This window comes from Pelobates fuscus, chromosome 5, assembly GCF_036172605.1.
Source record: "Pelobates fuscus isolate aPelFus1 chromosome 5, aPelFus1.pri, whole genome shotgun sequence".
Taxonomy (NCBI): domain Eukaryota; kingdom Metazoa; phylum Chordata; class Amphibia; order Anura; family Pelobatidae; genus Pelobates; species Pelobates fuscus.
Genome location: NC_086321.1, coordinates 78,317,083 through 78,338,331, shown reverse-complemented (window position 1 = coordinate 78,338,331; position 21,249 = coordinate 78,317,083). Strand labels below are relative to the sequence as shown.

At 41.3% G+C, this 21,249-nt stretch overlaps 1 protein-coding gene across 1 annotated transcript in view; it reads right to left on the bottom strand.

Moving 5' to 3' along the window:
- The window catches only part of NNT (nicotinamide nucleotide transhydrogenase), a 74,428-nt gene that overhangs the window by 17,994 nt on the left and 35,185 nt on the right, over window positions 1-21,249 (bottom strand). Inside the window, exons 14-17 of the mRNA XM_063454025.1 lie at window positions 16,734-16,929; window positions 15,148-15,381; window positions 2,897-3,057; window positions 791-970 (exon numbers count right to left, since the gene is read on the bottom strand). Coding sequence (XP_063310095.1) covers window positions 791-970; window positions 2,897-3,057; window positions 15,148-15,381; window positions 16,734-16,929 — 771 coding nt within the window. The remainder of the gene's footprint in view (window positions 1-790; window positions 971-2,896; window positions 3,058-15,147; window positions 15,382-16,733; window positions 16,930-21,249) is intronic.

The window sequence follows — 21,249 nt, the reverse complement described above, 5'->3', positions numbered from 1 at the left end:
CCCATGCAAACAGAGACCTTCATTTGCTTGATTTTAACTAGCTTTAACAACATAGCCGAACAAATCCACCAATTAAAATTAGTTGAATAACCATTACATGACTTGAAGGTAAACAAATGCTGTGTTATCTGTAAGCTTTAAAGTAAACCAATTAGAAATGACACTGATTAAAAGCACACAACATGGAAGGCTGCAACAAATTTGATACAGATCTTCTCAATTTCCTATTTTACATGCTTCCCCCTGCTCATCAAACCACTCCTGACATCAAAGGACAGAGTTCAATTTAACTCCTTCTCCAGCAAGTCTGTGCGTCTGGGATTGTCGTGAGCTGCGTGTACTTAAGGCATTCTCCAAACTGCACAGGTTACTTAAAGTTTAAAGGGAAATTATACCAAACAATTAAAAAGGGGCCTAATTACCCTGAAAATGTCTGGGATTACTTAACCAGTTAAGTGCCACTGACAGTCCGCAATATCCAAAAAGTCCTCTACAGTCTCTATATATTTTTAGATAATATTGTAAGGTGGCTTTGTGATATTAGTATTTGTTATCATTAAAATTGTCAGATTGCCTGGTTTTTATGTCTCTTCTCAGTTCGTACATGGCTACATATGCGTTTATAAAAATTACATATAAAAAAAAAATATATATATATATATATTTTTATTTTTTTTATTATTGTTTTTTTTTACCATAATATATGTTACGATATTTCTTTTGCATGTGATATTTGTGAAAAATAAATAAAATCAATGAAAAATAACTCTGGGAGAGCAGATGAACTTACCACACACATGATGTAGGACAGGATAGCTCCAGAGGAGCCAATAAGAGCTCCAACGATGGTCAGCAAGTTGTTGTTTAGCAGGAATCCTTCAGCACACAGAGCCCATCCAGAGTAGCTGTTCAAAACCGTGATAACAACAGGCATGTCAGCACCTCCAATGGCAGCCGTGAGTGTTACTCCCTATGGGAACACAATGCATGTTACACAGGGGAAAAAAGAGAGACAAGTTTCAAAAATAATGCCAATGTACAGGAATATGCACTTAATGCATTCTAATGGTGTCCACTCCCAAAGTCCTCACTGTCGAAGCATTCACCAATTCATAGTGTTAATAAATTGAAATCTCTTTGCCTGACTGCAGGAACAGTTTAGGAGATTATTCTGCTGCAACAAGTGGGTTTATAAATGTATATATATATATATATATATATATATATATATATATATATATATATATATATTTTTTTTTTTTTTTAAATCACAACATAGCATTAAAGGAAGACTATAGGGTCAGGAACACAAACATGTACTCCTCGCCCTATAGTATTAAAACCACAAACTAGCCCCCCAGGACCTCCTCTTTCACCCCTAAATATAGTAAAATCGTACTTTTATTCCAGTTTGGTGCTGCTGGGTTTGCCCCGATCTACCGATTGGCTGACATCATCAGAAGTGATGCTTTGAGCTAATCACAATGCTTTCCCAAAGGATTGGCTGAGACTGCCAAGGAGGCAGATCAGGGGAAGAGCCAACACAAGTCAAACACAGCCCTGGCCAATTAGCATCTCCTCATGGAGATGGGTTGAATCAATGCATCTCTATGAGGAAAGTTAAGTGTCTGCATGCAGAGGGAGGAGACAATGGATGGCAGTGCTGCTCAATGTGCAGCACTGCCCCAGGAAGCACCTCTAGCAGCCATCTGAGGAGTGGCCAGTGGATGTATCCCTAGGCTGTAATGTAAACATTGCCTTTTTTTTCCTGAAAAGACCGTGTTTACTACAAAAAGCCTGAAGGGAATGATTATACTCACTAGAACAAATACAATGAGCTGTATTTGTTCTGGTGACTATAGTGTCCCTATAAATAAATGAACAGGAGAGCTTTTTTTCACCAGTTCATAAACAAACACTTTCCTTGACCCTCCATGTTCCAGCCCCTTCCTACTGTCAAATTGCGACTTCCTTAAAAATCGCTTTCAATCTAAGGCATCTGACCGCATTACTTTAACCCCTGCTCATCATCAAAATACTAAATCACCCCCCCACTACCTACATTAATAAAATAGGATTACAACAGATTCTGCTGCTTGATATGCTCACCGATTGCTGTATAATTGCAAACGTACAAAAAGTATGATGTTCTCATCACAGTACTAATTGCATCGCGTGACAATAGCGTAACCATTGTGCGCATTCCAGCAGGGAATGTTTAGTATTGGAATTATTCACTTTAATATATTTTGCAAACAAATTTCTGCAAAGTGTACAACCAATGGAATCCACACAAGAAAACAAAATTCCTAATCAAATACACACACAGCTCTGATCACGTCTTTTAATAAATATATTTATTATGCAACAGGGTAAAGGCTTATCTTCTCCTGCCAAACAGTTATCACCACATAACCAGTGTGTTGGGCAGTATTAGACGTAAAGGGTAGCCAAACATTGCTGATCAGAGACAGATGACATACGTCAACAAGTAGTTTTGCATTGCATAATGTATTAGACCGAGGGGAATTTAAATAGTTCTTGAAATAGTATTAAGCTAGAAACAAAATGATAATAGACGTGTCTTTTCACAGATATCCCTTGACAGATATTTCTTGATATAAAGAGATTCCACAGTCTTTTTGCAACATTAGGACTACAATAAGATGCAGTGGTTATGGTGCATCTTTAATTACTATTCTGTGGTAAAGTTCTACCTACAAGGCAGTCGAAAGAAAAGTTGTTGGTGGTGGGGTAGTAGTAAGTGGTTTATCAGACAAGTAAAAAATAATGTTTGGCTACTTCTAAGCTGAAACAACTATAACAGAAAGTCATTCTATGCCTGAAACTATGTTCTTGTCGATTTTCACCATTATAGCTTAAACGTTCCACTTACCATAACTGCTGAGAGCGCAGACACAGAGCCAAGGCATGTAAGGCCAGTTGTGTAGCTTGGATCCAACATGTAAGGGATCATGCCCCCAACACTAGCAGCTAGCAAACCAGCATTCATGGCGTGTCTTCCCGGCAGGAGGAGAGGGGCAGAGTTAAGAACACCTATAAAGACAGAATGAGTGGTTGATTAAAAAAAAACACTCTTCAAATTAAAAAAAATCTCTTCAAATCTGTTATAGTCTAGTAAATAGTGTACATATACATAAGAAATATTTTCAATAATGGTAAACTGCATAGCGAGGCAAAACGAGGCCAGCCAAGGGTTTATGGAGATAGAACAAATCTAACGTAAAAGCATCACAATGTAAAAGATTGGCAAAGCTGCGTTATGGGAAAATAATGTCACCGAAGGGTCTGGAGAAACAAGACCCCTGTTTCAGGGGGAGTTACCATGACAGGCAGCAGCCATTTTGTTTCTGTGATTAAAATGATGGCATGTAAAGCTCAGAATTGTAACTCCTACTAATTTTGGGCAGACCAAAACAAGTATGTACTAATTCTGCTAGAGATCCGCACCCCAGGTTGCTCGAAGATGATCTATACATTATGACCTGTTCATTAAAGGGAAACTCCGGACACTATAACAACTTCATTGGAATCATAGTGCCAGAAGGTCACTTGCACTGGCATGGGAAACTTACATATTCTTCTCAAACCTGTTTTTTAGGGAGCTACCAATTTGGCTTGGAATCTCAGACAAGCGGAAGGAAAGGGCAGAGCTAAACGGCGCTGAAGACTTTGAGGTTAAACATGTTCGGTAATGGTTTAACCCCTAAAGGCAAGTCGGCTGCACCATAACAACATTGTTCAAACAAAGTTTTTTTTGGTGCTTGGAGTGTTCCTTTCATGGGAATAACTTCACTATTAGTAATATTTTTATATTTCTAAAAACACACACTCTTCACAAATATTCACCATGCAGGAGAAATGTTAATTTCATTAATCATTTGCTGTAAATCATATCGGCTGCATTGAATTGATTTAAAAAGGTAATTTTTGTAATTTTTTTTTTGCACTTTGTTACCTACTTCATACCCACAATTAAATAAGGTGAAGATTGCCATATATCCATAACAAAATCCTATGTAGATTTTTCAAAGAGAAGACCCATAAATAATTGTTTTATGCTTTTATTTCTAATATCATTCTGCTGCCCAATGTGATTGTGTATGGTGTTTTATGTAGAGCAGAAATACATTTAAAGGACCATTTGTATTAAACACAATTGCCAAATGAATTGCATTCTCATAGGACTATAACTAGTACCATCTCCAGCACAAAGATTTGGGTGTGCATTTTACATTTATTTGGATAAATATTTACTTTACGCTGAAGTAACATCAGGCAAACGATGGCATGTACAGAGAAACAAAGTGCAACTATAAAAGCAGAGACACTCACTAAATTGGTCATGGGATAATCAACATTCATATGTTCTGCATTAAGGGCTGCTTGGAAAGGGTTGTAGAAATAATACAATAATGAGCGAAAATGCAGAAAAGGGGGCTCTTTCAAGGTTACCATGGCAAAGCTGGAGAAAAAATAAATAAATAAATAAAAAAGAAGGGCGTTCCTTGGCATTTGTTATTTGCATTTTTTTAAAATATATAATTACGTTTGAACTGAACCATCAAAATTATGCATTTTCCGTAAATACTAAATAGATGAATAGATAATCTAGTTAATTCTCCAAACAATGATCTGCTCATGACTCAAAAATATATCAAAGAGAATAAGAAAGAACGCTATGGATGTTTATTCACTTAAAAAATAGGTGGTGAATTGATACATGTTAATGTAGTCCTTCACAGGGTAGGGTACTGTACCTTTAAAATCCCTCTGCCTATCGTTATCTCTTTGTGAACCTGATCGATTAATGTGTCCCCTCCTGGATTTAACCACAACCTACAAAGATTTCAGAGCAGCTGTGGTGATTGTGTGTGTGCGCCATATAAGCCACAATAGTCACATGTCAGACTCAGGCCACCTGTTCTACAATAAGCTGCACCTAATTCAGGCAAGTTAAGGTCCTAGAAATTCCCTTTTGTCACATGTGACTCAAGGTATCCAGGTAGAAATGTGTTGGGATACTCTACATTTAGTTTGCTCAGCTCTATACACACACCTGTGCATAACAAGAATATTAAGGTTAATTTACAAGGTCTATTAGCTGATGACATTCAAACGGCAACGTACATATCGGGGTCAGCTACCAGAAGTCCTAATGACCTCACTGGACGTCTCCCTCCCCCACTTTCAACTAGCCGACAATCAGTATCATTTACTGTATCTTACAAGCACTACACCAGTTTACTAACAAGCCCAGACCCAAATGAAAAACAGGTGTGTGTCTTCCAGATGACTAATAATACAATTGGCCCTATAACTCCCTGAAGATTATTAGCAGGTCAAGATACAGACCTATAAACCTGGATACCATAGCCTAGAGGCGTATTTGCAAGATGTGTGTTATGTTGCCGCTTCATATAATGCAAACACATTTTAATAAGCGCTGGGAGAGTCTCCAAACGCACATCTTGTGAAGTTGGTTCTTAAAGAGGAATGATCACCTTTAGAATGCTTGTACATTCCTTTGTTTGGCATCCTAGTAAAAAATATTATGGAACAGCGTCATTTCACAAGTGGATTATCAAACACGTAGGAGACAGGCGCACCTGACTGTAACCAAAGAACTTGTGACTTAACCAGATGAGAACCTGGTAGAGTATTGATGATGAAAGAAAATATGGTGGTTTATTTACGGTGATAATTAAAAAAAAAAAAAGAATTTGATATAACTCAGACCAAAATATTTGTGCACAAAAAAAGTATTCAACATCAGCAATATATTACTTAGCTTGACTACTTTGTCCTAAACTTTTCAAATTTAGATTTCAGTTCATCACAACTTACTTTATTGAATAAAGCCCAATATATTTAAATGGGGTGTAATAGGGGCGTGTATGTGTCTATTGCAATTTATATACTGCCAGGTATTATGTTTTGTGAAAAGGAACCCCACAGGCATTAATGATACTTTTATTTTACATACTTAGTTTAACCCCTTAAGGACCAAACTTCTGGAATAAAAGGGAATCATGACGTGTCACACACGTCATGTGTCCTTAAGGGGTTAAATAACCAAAAGTGAAAGTACAGATACACCCACTGGTGGATAAGACACACTCTTGGTGGGTAATAGATAGAAATCTAAACAATTACCCTTGAACTATATGTATTGCAGATAAGGACTCGTCCAGGTCCTCAAAACGATATGAAAAAAGATAAATCTACAATACAATAACAACAGAAAATAACATAGCGTAATACTGTTAAATTAAAAAAGGGGAGTGGAAATGTAGATAGTTATTCACACTCACAAACCAAAATTGATTGTAGGCATATCTTATAAAGCGATGGATATCTCAGGATAGGTGGAACATCATGGTATACATAGAAGAGAACAAAAAGGCATAATAGTGCAAAGTATCTTGATAAAAAAAACACTTTAATAATGAGGCACACTTACAATGTTGTAGAGGCAAGCAGGCATGTAAAATCAACCGGTCTCAGGATCACAGAGTTATTCACAGGATCAACAGAACCAGAAAATAAAAACCTCATCAACAAATAATAAAAAAAACTCTAAACACTATATGTCAGCCCTACGCGTTTCGTTCAAATGTCCTTGAACTTCCTCAGGGGCATAAAGGTCCTATGTGCAGGCATGACCGTCCATATGATTCCGGTGTCCTTTAAATCGGAACCTAACTTTTGCTTTTCTTCCTGTCCTTCCCAAATATTGCAACCCACACCCACATGTGAGTAGGTATACAACATGTGTTGAAGAGCAGGATAATGTACCTTTAATTTTAAACTTTCTCTTATTGAACGTGCTTACAAAACTCGTGGTACTTTTATATTTGTGGTTGCAACTAATGCAATTCCCACATGTATAATAAACTTCTTTACGTTTAATTCTACTGTTTCCAGATCGAAAAGTGCTTGGTGCCAGAATTTGCTTTAAATTAACTCCTCTCCTAAATATAACTTTAGGAAGATGAGGAATCTGTTTGTTTAGGTATTCATCCTCTATTAATAATCCCCAATGTTTTTTAATGATCCTCTGTATATCAAAGGCCTTGGAACTATATTGTGTATTAAAAGAAAAATCAAATGCAGGATTCCTAGAAGCATCCTTTCTCTTATCCATAAGAAGATCATTACGATTAATACTTCCCACCTTGTTGATACCTTTGCCCCTATTCTGTGAAGCTACAGTGCCATATAGGAGACCATATATTTCAGTTTCTATAGTTGGAATTTTCATAGATGGTCATATGTCTGAATTTGTGGCATTATAGCCATTTGACTATTCAAATAACCCCATAAAGGCCTTCCATTTGAGAAAGCAGACACTCCAGGGTATGTTATTAGGCATATATTATACCTTAACTCGCCACCATGTTTTCACCAATTTATTTCAAATTTTGTGGTGAGAAAAAAAAAATTTAAATTGTTTTACATACATGTTGCATTTTCGCTGGGTATTTCTTACATTTGATAAGTGCCACTGTCATAAATTCCCCCTAAGTATGCTCAGTTACCTCTTCTGAGTAAAACAATATGCCCAATGTATGACCCAGACACTATTTTGTGAAGTTTTAATGGGTCCGTATTCTATTTTTAAATATGTTAGCAGGCTGCTTTTTCCAATTACCCCAAAAAGGCATACTATTTCTTAAAGAAGACGCCCAAGGGTATTTCAAACACATTTGAGACACAGCCATTTAAGTTTTTTCAAACTTTACATTTTTACGCTGTGTCCATACCCCACTTTGGAGGTTTGTTTGTAGGTTAATTATTCCAGCTACCCCATAAAGGCATACCATTTCTTAAAGAAGACACCCTAGGGTAAAAATGTAAAGTTTGAAAAAACTTAAATGGCTGTGTCTCAAATGTGTTTGAAATACCCTTGGGCGTCTTCTTTAAGAAATAGTATGCCTTTTTGGGGTAATTGGAAAAATCAGCCTGCTAACATATTTAAAAATAGAATACGGACCCATTAAAACTCTCCATGTAAATTCACACTTAAAAACCTGAACTTATCAGATCTCTTTCACAGCACTGTAACTTCCCAAAATAGTGTCTGGGTCATACATTGGGCATATTGTTTTACTCAGAAGAGGTAACTGAGCATACTTAGGGGAATTTATGACAGTGGCACTTATCAAATGTAAGAAATACCCAGCGAAAATGCAACATGTATGTAAAAAAAATGTAATATTTTTTTTCTCACCACAAAATTCTAAATAAATTGGTGAAAACATGGTGGCAAGTTAAGGTATAATATATGCCTAATAACATACCCTGGAGTGTCTGCTTTCTCAAATGGAAGGCCTTTATGGGGTTATTTGAACAGTCAAATGGCTATAATGCCACAAATATGACCATCTATGAAAATTCCAACTATAGAAACTGAAATAGCATGGTCTCCTATATGGCACTGTAGCTTCACAGAATAGGGGCAAAGGTATACAATGGGGGTATCGTTTTACTCAGCAGATGTAGCTGAACACAATATGGGGTTCTGTACAGGGATAGCACACACTAGATTTACGAAATACACATTACAAAAACCTTGTTATATGTGAATATGCCAAAATAGAGAAAAAAACACAATTTTACTCTAATATTTAGCAGAGATTGGCGGTGAAATGGCTACGCAAAAAGTGTCAAACTAACCTTAGGTAAATAGCCTGTGATGTCTACTTTATATAAATATATACTTTTGTGTGGCAATTTTGTTTCCTGTAATGGGTATTAACAGGGGTCAAGTCCTGGGGAATAAAGTGTGGGAACTCACTCGAGTTCCACCCTCACCCCACCACCAGAAAAAAACAAAAACTTGTATGCATATATAAACACGTACACACACACACTCCCAGACACACTCCCAGACACACACACACACACTCCCAGACACACACACACACACTCCCACACACACACACACACACACACACTCCCAGACACACACACACTCCCAGACACACACATACTCCCAGACACACACACACACACACACACACTCCCAGACACACACACACTCCCAGACACACACACACTCCCAGACACACACATACTCCCAGACACACACACTCCCAGACACACACACACACATACTCCCAGACACACACACACACACACACATACTCCCAGACACACACACACACACACACACACACACACACACTCCCAGACACACACACACACACACACACACACACACACACTCCCAGACACACACACACACACACACACACACACACACACACACACATACTCCCAGACCCAGACACACACACACACTCCCAGACACACACACACACACTCCCAGACACACACACGCATACTCCCAGACACACACACGCATACTCCCAGACACACACACGCATACTCCCAGACACACACACACACACTCCCAGACACACACACACACACTCCCAGACACACACACACACACTCCCAGACACACACACACACACTCCCAGACACACACACACACACTCCCAGACACACACACACACACACTCCCAGACACACACACACACACACTCCCAGACACACACACACACTCCCAGACACACACACACACACTCCCAGACACACACACACATACTCCCAGACCCAGACACACACACACACTCCCAGACACACACACACACACTCCCAGACACACACACGCATACTCCCAGACACACACACGCATACTCCCAGACACACACACACACACTCCCAGACACACACACACACACTCCCAGACACACACACACACACTCCCAGACACACACACACACTCCCAGACACACACACACACACACTCCCAGACACACACACACACACACTCCCAGACACACACACACACACACTCCCAGACACACACACACACACACTCCCAGACACACACACACACACTCCCAGACACACACACACACTCCCAGACACACACACACACACACTCCCAGACACACACACACACACACCCAGACACACACACACACACACTCCCAGACACACACACACACACACCCAGACACACACACACACACTCCCAGACACACACACACACTCCCAGACACACACACACACTCCCAGACACACACTCCCAGACACACACTCCCAGACACACACTCCCAGACACACACTCCCAGACACACACACTCCCAGACACACACACTCCCAGACACACACACTCCCAGACACACACACTCCCAGACACACACACTCCCAGACACACACACTCCCAGACACACACACTCCCAGACACACACACTCCCAGACACACACACTCCCAGACACACACACTCCCAGACACACACACTCCCAGACACACACACTCCCAGACACACACACTCCCAGACACACACACTCCCAGACACACACACTCCCAGACACACACACTCCCAGACACACACACTCCCAGACACACACACTCCCAGACACACACTCCCAGACACACACTCCCAGACACACACTCCCAGACACACACACACACTCACTCCCAGACACACACACACACTCACTCCCAGACACACACACACACTCACTCCCAGACACACACACACACATAAAAAAAAAATATATACAAATAATTTTTGTGTAATTTAAAAATGTCCACCCAGCCTCCCTACCTGGAGAGCTGGCGTGGACCTGTCCCTGGGGTCCAGTGCGGCCGGCTCTTGTCTCGCTGTCAGACGCGGCGAGGGAGCTGTGTCCTCTCTGCTCCCTCTCGCCGCGCGGGCTGTCTGCTGATGCCAGGAGCCGGAAATGACGTCATATTCCGGCTCCCAGCATCAGCAAACGGCACGGCGAGAGGGAGCAGAGAGGACACAGCTCCCTCGCCGCGTCTGACAGCGAGACAAGAGCCGGCCGGGGGGGGATCCTTCAGGTGGCCATTAGGCCACCTCTTGGGCCCCCCATGACAGGGGGAACACGGGGACATTTGGGGGCGGCATTTTTTGCCGCCCCCTGAGTGCCTGCAGGACCATAAACGGGAACAGCGTTCCTGCACTAAAAAAAAAGTGCAGGAACGCCGTTCCCACGCGTTCCTGCAGGACTCGAGCCCTGGGTATTAAACTTCCAAGACAAACATACCAACTTCTAAAATTGTTTCACAATGAAATTTTATTTTAGACCTTGTAGTTTGTGACCTGTAACTTTCAAAATAAACTGAAATCCTACACATATTATGTACTTTGTAAATCAAGACACTTAAATGAATTGATTTTGAATTACTTTTCCTAAGCTGTACATATTATGCACACATTATTATTGCCAAAACGTGGGGAAAAAAGCGTTGTTTTTTCCACATTATTTTGCTTTTTTTTTTTTTAATAAATGAGAATTTAAACATATATAGGTCATATCAAATTAAAGCCCTTTTTGTTGTCTAAAAAACGGTATATAATATGTGTTGGTACAATAAATGAGAGAGATGCAAATTGCAGTTGAACACAAACAGCAAAAAATGCAAAAATTGCTTGTGTCCTTAAAAGGTATGTCCTTAAGGGGTTAATTAATTATATGTGATTAGTATTTTCTGGGAATGTGACATTTTATGTCACACTCTGTATATATATTGATTAAGGGTTTTTGAGAAGAATTATTAATGATCTATTCAGTGGTGTATCCTGGTTTTGTGCTGCCCTAGGCAGGACAAAACTCAGGCACCCCGCCCCCCCCCCGCGCCACCCCCACCCAACCTTTACCCCGTCCCGCATTCTAAATACACACACACACACTCAGTAACAGACACAGACACACTCACACTCAGTAACAGACACAGACACACTCACACTCAGTAACAGACACAGACACACTCACACTCAGTAACAGACACAGACACACTCACACTCAGTAACAGACACAGACACACTCACACTCAGTAACAGACACAGACACACTCACACTCAGTAACAGACACAGACACACTCACACTCAGTAACAGACACAGACACACTCACACTCAGTAACAGACACACTCACACTCACTAACAGACACAGACACACTCACACTCACTAACAGACACAGACACACTCACACGCACTAACAGACACAGACACACTCACACGCACTAACAGACACAGACACACTCACACGCACTAACAGACACAGACACACTCACACGCACTAACAGACACGCACTAACAGACACGCACTAACAGACACGCACTAACAGACACGCACTAACAGACACGCACTAACAGACACGCACTAACAGACACGCACTAACAGACACGCACTAACAGACACGCACTAACAGACACGCACTAACAGACACGCACTAACAGACACGCACTAACAGACACGCACTAACAGACACGCACTAACAGACACGCACTAACAGACACGCACTAACAGACACGCACTAACAGACACGCACTAACAGACACGCACTAACAGACACACACTAACAGACACACACTAACAGACACACACTAACAGACACACACTAACAGACACACACTAACAGACACACACTAACAGACACACACTAACAGACACACACTAACAGACACACACTAACAGACACACACTAACAGACACACACTGACACACACTAACAGACACACACTCAGTCACTACCAGACACAAACAAGCAGACACACACACACTCACTAACATACACACACACAGTCAGACACACACACACACACACTCACAGGCAAACACACTAACAGACACACACACACTCACACTCACTAACAGACACACACTCACTAACAGACACACACTCACTAACAGACACACATTCACTAACAGACACACATTCACTAACAGACACACATTCACTAACAGACACACATTCACTAACAGACACACATTCACTAACAGACACACATTCACTAACAGACACTCACACTCACTAACAGACACTCACACTCACTAACAGACACTCACACTCACTAACAGACACTCACACTCACTAACAGACACTCACACTCACTAACAGACACTCACACTCACTAACAGACACTCACACTCACTAACAGACACTCACACTCACTCACATTAACACTTTTTTTTTATTTATTTTTACTTCAACCCCCCCCCCCAGCCTCCTTACCTTTGGGAATGCTGGGGGGGGGGGCATCTTTTTTCCCTGGTGGTCCAGTGGCTGCTGGGCTGCTGCTGGGCGGTCGGGCGGCTGGTGAGGGAGCACTTCATCTGAGCTGTCTGCTCAGCTCCCTCGCGCGCCGCACAGTGAGGCTGGGAGGCGGAGCCGGAATATGACGTCATATTCCGGCTCCCAGCCTCACTCTGCGGCGCGCGAGGGAGCTGAGCAGACAGCTCAGATGAAGTGCTCCCTCGCCAGCCGCCCAAGAGCGCCGCCCGACCGCCCAGCAGCAGCCCAGCATGTCTGTTAGCCGCAAGGCTAACAAGACATTTGCCTTGGGCATTTGGGGGGCGGCTTTTTTTGCCGCCCCCTAGAAAATGCCGCCCAAGGCAAATGCCTTGTTTGCCTCGCGGCTAATACGCCCCTGGATCTATTCCTGTAGATAATATTATGTTTAAGATTATGATTATAGACATAACTGATACTGTATATATATGCTGTTTACATTTTCTTATATTTATGGACGTTTTCCGCTTTGTAAACGAGCGGTGAAACGCATACTAGGTGGAACGCAAAGATGTTGATTTGAAAGAGAGGCTTGAGCCGCATTTCAGGTTGCGTCATAGGGACGCACCCGGAAACATTGCGGATGGGCGAACCCGGAAGTGAGCTGCTAATTGGAGGACAGCTTCTGCGCGCCAAAACCGGACTGATTTAAAAGACACCGGAATCATATGGACGGTCATGCCTGCACATAGGACTTTTATGCCCCTGAGGAAGTTCAAGGACGTTTGAACGAAACGCGTAGGGCTGACATATAGTGTTTAGAGTTTTTTTTATTATTTGTTGATGAGGTTTTTATTTTCTGGTTCTGTTGATCCTGTGACTAACTCTGTGATCCTGAGACCGGTTGATTTTACATGCCTGCTTGCCTCTACAACATTGTAAGTGTGCCTCATTATTAAAGTGTTTTTTTTATCAAGATACTCTGCACTATTATGCCTTTTTGTTCTCTTCTATGTATACCATGATGTTCCACCTATCCTGAGATATCCATCGCTTTATAAGATATGCGTACAATCAATTTTGGTTTGTGAGTGTGAATAACTATCTACATTTCCACTCCCCTTTTTTAATTTAACAGTATTACGCTATGTTATTTTCTGTTATTATTGTATTGTAGATTTATCTTTTTACATACTTAGTTTGCCTATATCTCTTCCATAATGCAGTATATATTTAATTTTACAATATACCGCTAAACTTTGTTGAGTATATGTAAGCATTATACTTTATTTATTGCAGGAACGAGCTACCAAGGAACCGTAGCTCCATGGGATAGTTAAACAGTCAGCACTAGCAAGATCCCATCTTTCAGCTCTACGTATATAAACAATTTATATCTACTCAATATTATTACTTGTCGTGTGCGTGTATACGCGTGTGTTTTTAATAGCAAAAAGATCTAACGTTTCCTCTTTGCTCAAATGAAGATAAATTGCTGTTGGGCTGAAAAGGACCAGTACATAAATTATGTACGACAACAGCACTATCAATAATCTCCTGCATACATTACAAAAGATAGCATGGAGGGTCCTGAAAACAAAACCTCAATTTGAAATGCTTAAATACAAAACATCTACTTAAAGGAAACACATGGGAGTATTTTACAAAGAGAACCAAGCACGATTATTTATAGTGCGGCGATTGTTTACCTCTCCCCTTAAGAAGCAGGTTGCAGGGAGCTTGCAAAAGTTGGGCAGGCAAACTAAAAATTGTGGCGCCACGATGCACGTTATACCTCGTGTACAGAAAGAACACCCACTACGAGACACAACTTAAACAAAACATGGCATGAAACAGTAAATTGTTCCCAGGCATGTGTGTTTAGAACACCTGGAGCAGAACTCATTCCATCCAGTTGTCTATTTGGAATAAGCCTCAAGGTTCACTATTTAACCATGTTTGTTTAATGCTGAATAACTTGGCAATGGGAATATGGAAAGGGAGGGAGCAAATAGGAAAAGAAAACTAGGAAATTAGCAAGAAACCAAAACCGTTTGAGACTTACCCTGCAGCTTCCCATATGCAATGAGGGAGCCACTGAATGTCACACCACCAATGTAGGTACCCAGATATGCCACGATCTTTGTGAGGTTTGCTGCAGGGTCTGTTGCAAAGTGGGGATATTCGATCATGTACTCTGCAACGCAGGTGAGAACAGCAGCCAGACCCACCAGGCTGTGGAAAGCAGCTACAAGCTGTGGTAGGTCTGAAATCTGGATACGCTTGGCAATAGTCAGACCTGTTGAAGGGAGTGGGAACAGAAAACAATTAGCCATTCGCTTTTCAGAAATATTCTGGGCAAAGAAATACAAACGCTAACAAAAAAATAAATAAAAGAATTAAAAATCCACCATTCACTTTACCCTTTCAGAGAACAAACTGCTCCGTTTGCTACAGCATCACATTTAGAATATACATGGTCCACATAAAATTGTAGCAAGCAGATCAAATTAGTGAGTTATTTTTTTATTTAATGGTAGCAGTTTGGGCAAAACAAATAAAAAGTAGTAAAACATTGTAGGCCCATTTAAATTTTGGGGGGTTATTTAAATGCACAGAAATCGGTCATTATTACCAAAATTTCAAGGTCTACCTGCCCATTGGCATATTAGGTGCAATAAAAATGATCACATAATGCACATAACTTGTATTACTCATTAGACCAGTTTAACACATTTTCAGCGTCAATAAACACCGACCTAGAAGGAGTCGGAGCATCAGGAGAATGCCAACCTTGGCCATGCAGAGGTGGATTTATGAAAACTGTTACAAGGACACAAAGCTTTAAAACCACTATCATTTCTGAGAAATTGCATCGTTTACATTTCGCAATTTCCTGGCCTATTAGAGGATGTAAAACAATCAATCACTAGGAGGATGCAACAGAAATCAATTCAGATATCAAATCTGTTTGACATCCAGAGTCAGCATGCAAAGTCTGCCAACACTGGATGCTGTGTGTATCCGATACTTCTCAATGAGAAGCTTCAGGTTCAGTGATTTCCATATATTTGCTTGGTATGCATTCCTCAATGTTTCTCTAGGATGCATCAGGTTGGACAAAAGTTAGGGTGAGGATCTGGCTACAATAAGAAGACTGCCCTGGGGCTGGCATAAAGGCAAGTTTAAGGGTTTATTTATTTATTTTGTAGGGGGGGAGAGTAATTTAAAATAATTGTAACATTTCTAATTAGTAAGAAAGAGGGGGGGGAGAGGGGATTTTTTTTCTTTTTTTTTTTCTTTTTTTAGTGTTCCTTTAAGAGCAAACATTCTTTGACATTTGAGGAGCGGAGTACAACCAGACTGACAGACAATTATCAGCATTCTTGATTATTAGCGGTTTCCAGATAAAAGACTTGTAAAGTGATCATACCATCTATAGCATGAAATTCCAACGCTCTACCTAGCCACAAGTCAGCAACATGCCTTAGAGCAAGGCAGGCGTGATGCAATCGCATCAAAGAGTATGTTCCTCCTAAAATAACTCCTCATCACATCAAAGCAGTAATCCAGACAGGACAGACAATACCAGGTTTGATAACACATACATACACAGTGATTGTTAAGCTTTCATAGTTGTAATACACTTACCTATAGTGCCACCAAGTGCCAATGCTCCAGACATCTGTGCAAGCAGTTCTGGGCTAGGTTTAAGGGCGCCCAGGGTGGCAACAATACCTCCAGCGACTCCCATCATACCCAGGGAGTTACCAAGACGTGCAGTTCGTTGAGTGGAGAGACCAGCAAGGGCGCCAACACAACAAAGGCCAGAACCTAGGTATATCATCTGAAAAAATAAATAAAATAAAGTCATCAATGAACCAGTATTATGACATTCGGACTTAAACAGATCTTGTAATGAACAACATATATACACATTATTTACAAGCTACAACATGAAATCAGTTAGGAAATATCAATACATTTTTGTAGTTTATATTATTAAAAGCTCTATTTGAATTATCACTAAGACAAGTACAAATTGTATGTGGTTAACCAGCGTATATTCTGGGACAGAACTCCATTTTTCTTTTTGAGGAAACGTGTGCTAAAATTTGTCGGCATAGCATACATATCAAACACAAAACTGAATAAACATTAATATTTAAACTAAACTAAGAAATTCAAACATTACATTTCCGATTCCCACATTTACCTGTAGGGAATTCTGTAGTGTTTTGAGTAGTGATTGAGCAGAGGTTTTAAACTACATTTCCCATTACTCTAATCCACTCTAAAATGATCTAATTGTATTTTATATATTGTAAGTTTAGTGTAACTAAATATTAACATTTTGAAGAGTTGACAAACAAGCTGCAAAATCAAGCCGCAAAATCAAGCCAAAAATACCGTAGTTTGGCAAGCTCAGCATTCTGGACTTAAATCGAGCATCTTTTCCTCATTTAGCAATTAATTCCTACAAGCCACTGATCAGGTCCACTGGTGCTTGTAAAAATATGATATTGGCTATAAAAATGTGTTTTTAAAAGCATGTAAAGGGACTGTGCTTTAAATGTGGATTTTAAATAAGTTAGAGAAAAGCAAACATACATACCGGTAAGCCTCACAGCACTTTTGAGGCAGGCTATTAAATATCAGCATGTTAAACAAGCATGGTAATACTATTAAATAATATAATCTAGTCTAGAACATCTAAACATAAACATGACTTTTTCAGACAACTAAGCTTATTGTGTATAATAGTTTAAAACAGACATATAGGAGCACGGTCAAGCATTTAACCCATGGTGCACCAGTGAAATGGGGAAAGATGGGGGACTGAGCAACATGTGCCATGAAAATTAATTTCTCAACTTCCTTTGGCAATCAAAATGTTAAACTGGGTCCCTTCAACGGATTTGACAGAAAACAAACAAAAAAAAGTATAATTGGGAGCAATGCTGGCTGGTTTCCTTAGTATTGTTCTAACACAAATCCTCAGAAGAGACCCTGAAATCCACTTTTTTGTAATAATTTCACCTAATATCTTGTTTCAGACATTTAGGGATTGCAAAAGTCCTGGCGTGACTGGATTCTGTAATGCTTATGAAATTCTGTATTTTTCCAAGCTATTAATTCAATTTGCTTCAGAGGGTCTTAACCCCTTATTGACTAAGAGGCTAGGTCAATGCATTGCGAATACTAAACAAGCACAATGTTCGTGGCAGAGTAGGGTCTCTAATGACCAGATTGTTATGAAGACTTTCCTTAGGCTGTAACCCCTTGAAGACCAAGGTTAGGCAAATCCCTTGTAATCATTGTTCCCCTCATGTTGGGGTTTTTTGAACGTCGTGTAAAATATATTCACTTGATATTACATTATACTGATGGCATAAATCCCAGTGCACCTACGTCTTGCACCCAAGAACGCTCAAGGTGCTATGGAATTGTGTCACGGTGAGAGACTGTGTTAACATCATAGCACAAATTTAGAATTATTTGACATTAGGATGGACTTGACATTAGTGACTGCTAATCAGCCTAAAACTAAAACCGACTTTGTGGCTATTAGAAAGTTACCATCAATAGTGTCCTTAAAAGGAACACTATAGTCACCTGAACAACTTTAGCTTAATGAAGCAGTTTTGGTGTATAGAACATGCCCCTGCATCCTCACTGCTCAATCATCTGCCATTTAGGATTTAAATTATAGATTTACTAGCCATAACAGAAACCTGGCTCTCCCCCTCTGACACTGCCACCCCTGCATCTTTGTCCTTCGGTGGTCTCCAACTTACCCACAACCCAAGAAACTCTGAATGTAAAGGTGGTGGTGTTGGGTTTCTCCTCTCCCCTCACTGCTCTTTTAAACCTCTTCCCACCCCCCCTTCTCTCTCTTTCCCATCATTTGAAATACACTCGATTCGCCTTTTCAAACCCTTCTCTGCTAACATTGCTGTTATTTACCGCCCCCCTGGTTCCCCTCTTCTCTTCCTTGACCACTTTGCTGCCTGGCTACCCTATTTCCTCTCTTCTAACATTCCATCCCTAATTCTCGGGGACTTCAATATTCCTATAAACCCACCTTTGACCTCTGCAGCCACCAAACTACTTTCCATGACTTCCTCCCTCGGGCTATCGCAGTGGGCAGATTCTCCCACCCATGTAGCTGGCAATACCCTTGACCTAATCTTCACTTATGCATGTACAGTATCTAATATCTGCAACACTCCATATCCACTCTCTGATCACCACCTCTTATCATTTGCTCTCACATACCCCCTCACCCAAAAACCTCAGCCTAACCCCCCTCAACTCAGGAGGGACCTTAATTCTCTTGATCTCCAACAGTTGTCAGCTGACATTGATTCACAACTGCTGTCCATCCCTTCCCTCTCCTGTCCTTCACAGGCCATCTCCATATATAACTCTACTCTTACATCTGCCTTGAACACTGCAGCGCCACTCCAAACAAGCACCTCGAGGAGGACCCGCCCCCAACCATGGCATACTAAATCAACGCGCTACCTGCAAAGATGCTCCCGTTGTGCTGAACGCTCCTGGAGGAAGTCTCGTACACAATCAGACTTTCTCCATTATAGATTCATATTGTGTTCATACAGTGCAGCCCTTGCCCTTGCCAAACAGTTCTATTTTTCCACTCTCATTAGTTCATGTTCCCGCAACCCCAGGCGTCTCTTTCACACCTTTAATTCTCTTCTTCGCCCTGCTGTGGCCACCCCCAAAACTAACCTTACTGCTGATAACTTCGCATGTTACTTCACTGACAAGATTGAACAGCTAAGGAAAGAATTCTCCCCTCCTTGCCTTTCTGTTTCTCAATCACACATAGATCATGCCTTTCCTACCCTTCAGACATTCTCCCCAGCTACTGACCAAGAGGTGGCTGCTCTTCTTTGCTCCTCTCGCCCCACCACTTGCCCGCTCGATCCTGTCCCATCTCACCTTATTAGATCTCTCTCCACTTGTCTCGTGCCTTCTCTAACACACATCTTCAACTGCTCGCTCTCCTCTGGCATCGTCCCTGCTGACCTTAAACATGCCACTGTAGTACCTATACTAAAAAAACCATCCCTCGACCCATCCACCCCCTCTAACTACCGTCCCATATCCCTGCTCCCTTTTTCCTCAAAGCTTCTGGAAAGACTTGTCTTTACCCGTGTGTCTCATTTCCTCAATTCCAACTCTCTCCTTGACCCTCTTCAATCTGGCTTCCGCCCTCTCCACTCTACAGAGACTGCCCTTATCAAAGTTACTAACGACCTAATCGCAGCTAAATCCAAAGGCCACTACTCCATACTAATTCTTCTTGACCTCTCAGCGGCCTTTGACACCGTTGATCATGCTCTCCTTCTTCAAACTCTTCAATCGCTTGGTCTCTGTGACTCTGTCCTCTCGTGGTTTTCCTCCTATCTCTCCCAACGCTCATTCAGTGTCTCCATTTCTAATGATACCTCCTCCCCTTGCCCTGTCTCGGTTGGAGTTCCCCAAGGCTCCGTCCTTGGTCCCCTTCTATTTTCTCTTTATACTGCCTCTCTTGGCAAACTTATTACCTCTTTTGGATTTCACTACCACCTGTACGCTGATGACACCCAGCTATATCTCTCCTCCCCGGACCTCTCCCCTGCCGTCCTGCAACGTGTCACTGCTTGCCTTTCTTCCATCTCTGACTGGATGTCCTCCCGCTTTCTGAAACTCAATCTCTCAAAAACTGAGCTCCTTGTCTTTCCTCCTCCTAATACTGATCCTCCTCTTTCGCTCTCCCTCCAAGTTTGTGGTACCAACATCAGTCCATCCTTGCAAGCGCGCTGTCTTGGCGTCATACTTGACTCTGGTCTCACCTTTGAGCCTCACATCCAGCATGTTGCCAAATCCTGTAGATTCCATCTTAAAAACATAGCCCGCATCCGCCCCTTTCTTGCACCAGATACTACCAAGGAGCTTGTCCATGCTCTAGTAATTTCCCGCATGGATTATTGTAACCCTCTCCTGATTGGTCTCCCCAATAGCCGTACTGCACCCTTACAGTCCGTAATGAATGCTGCTGCTAGATTGATTTTCCTCTCTAGTCGTTTCTCTCACACCTCACCCCTCTGCCAGTCCTTACATTGGCTTCCTGTATGCTATAGGAGTCAATTCAAGGTAC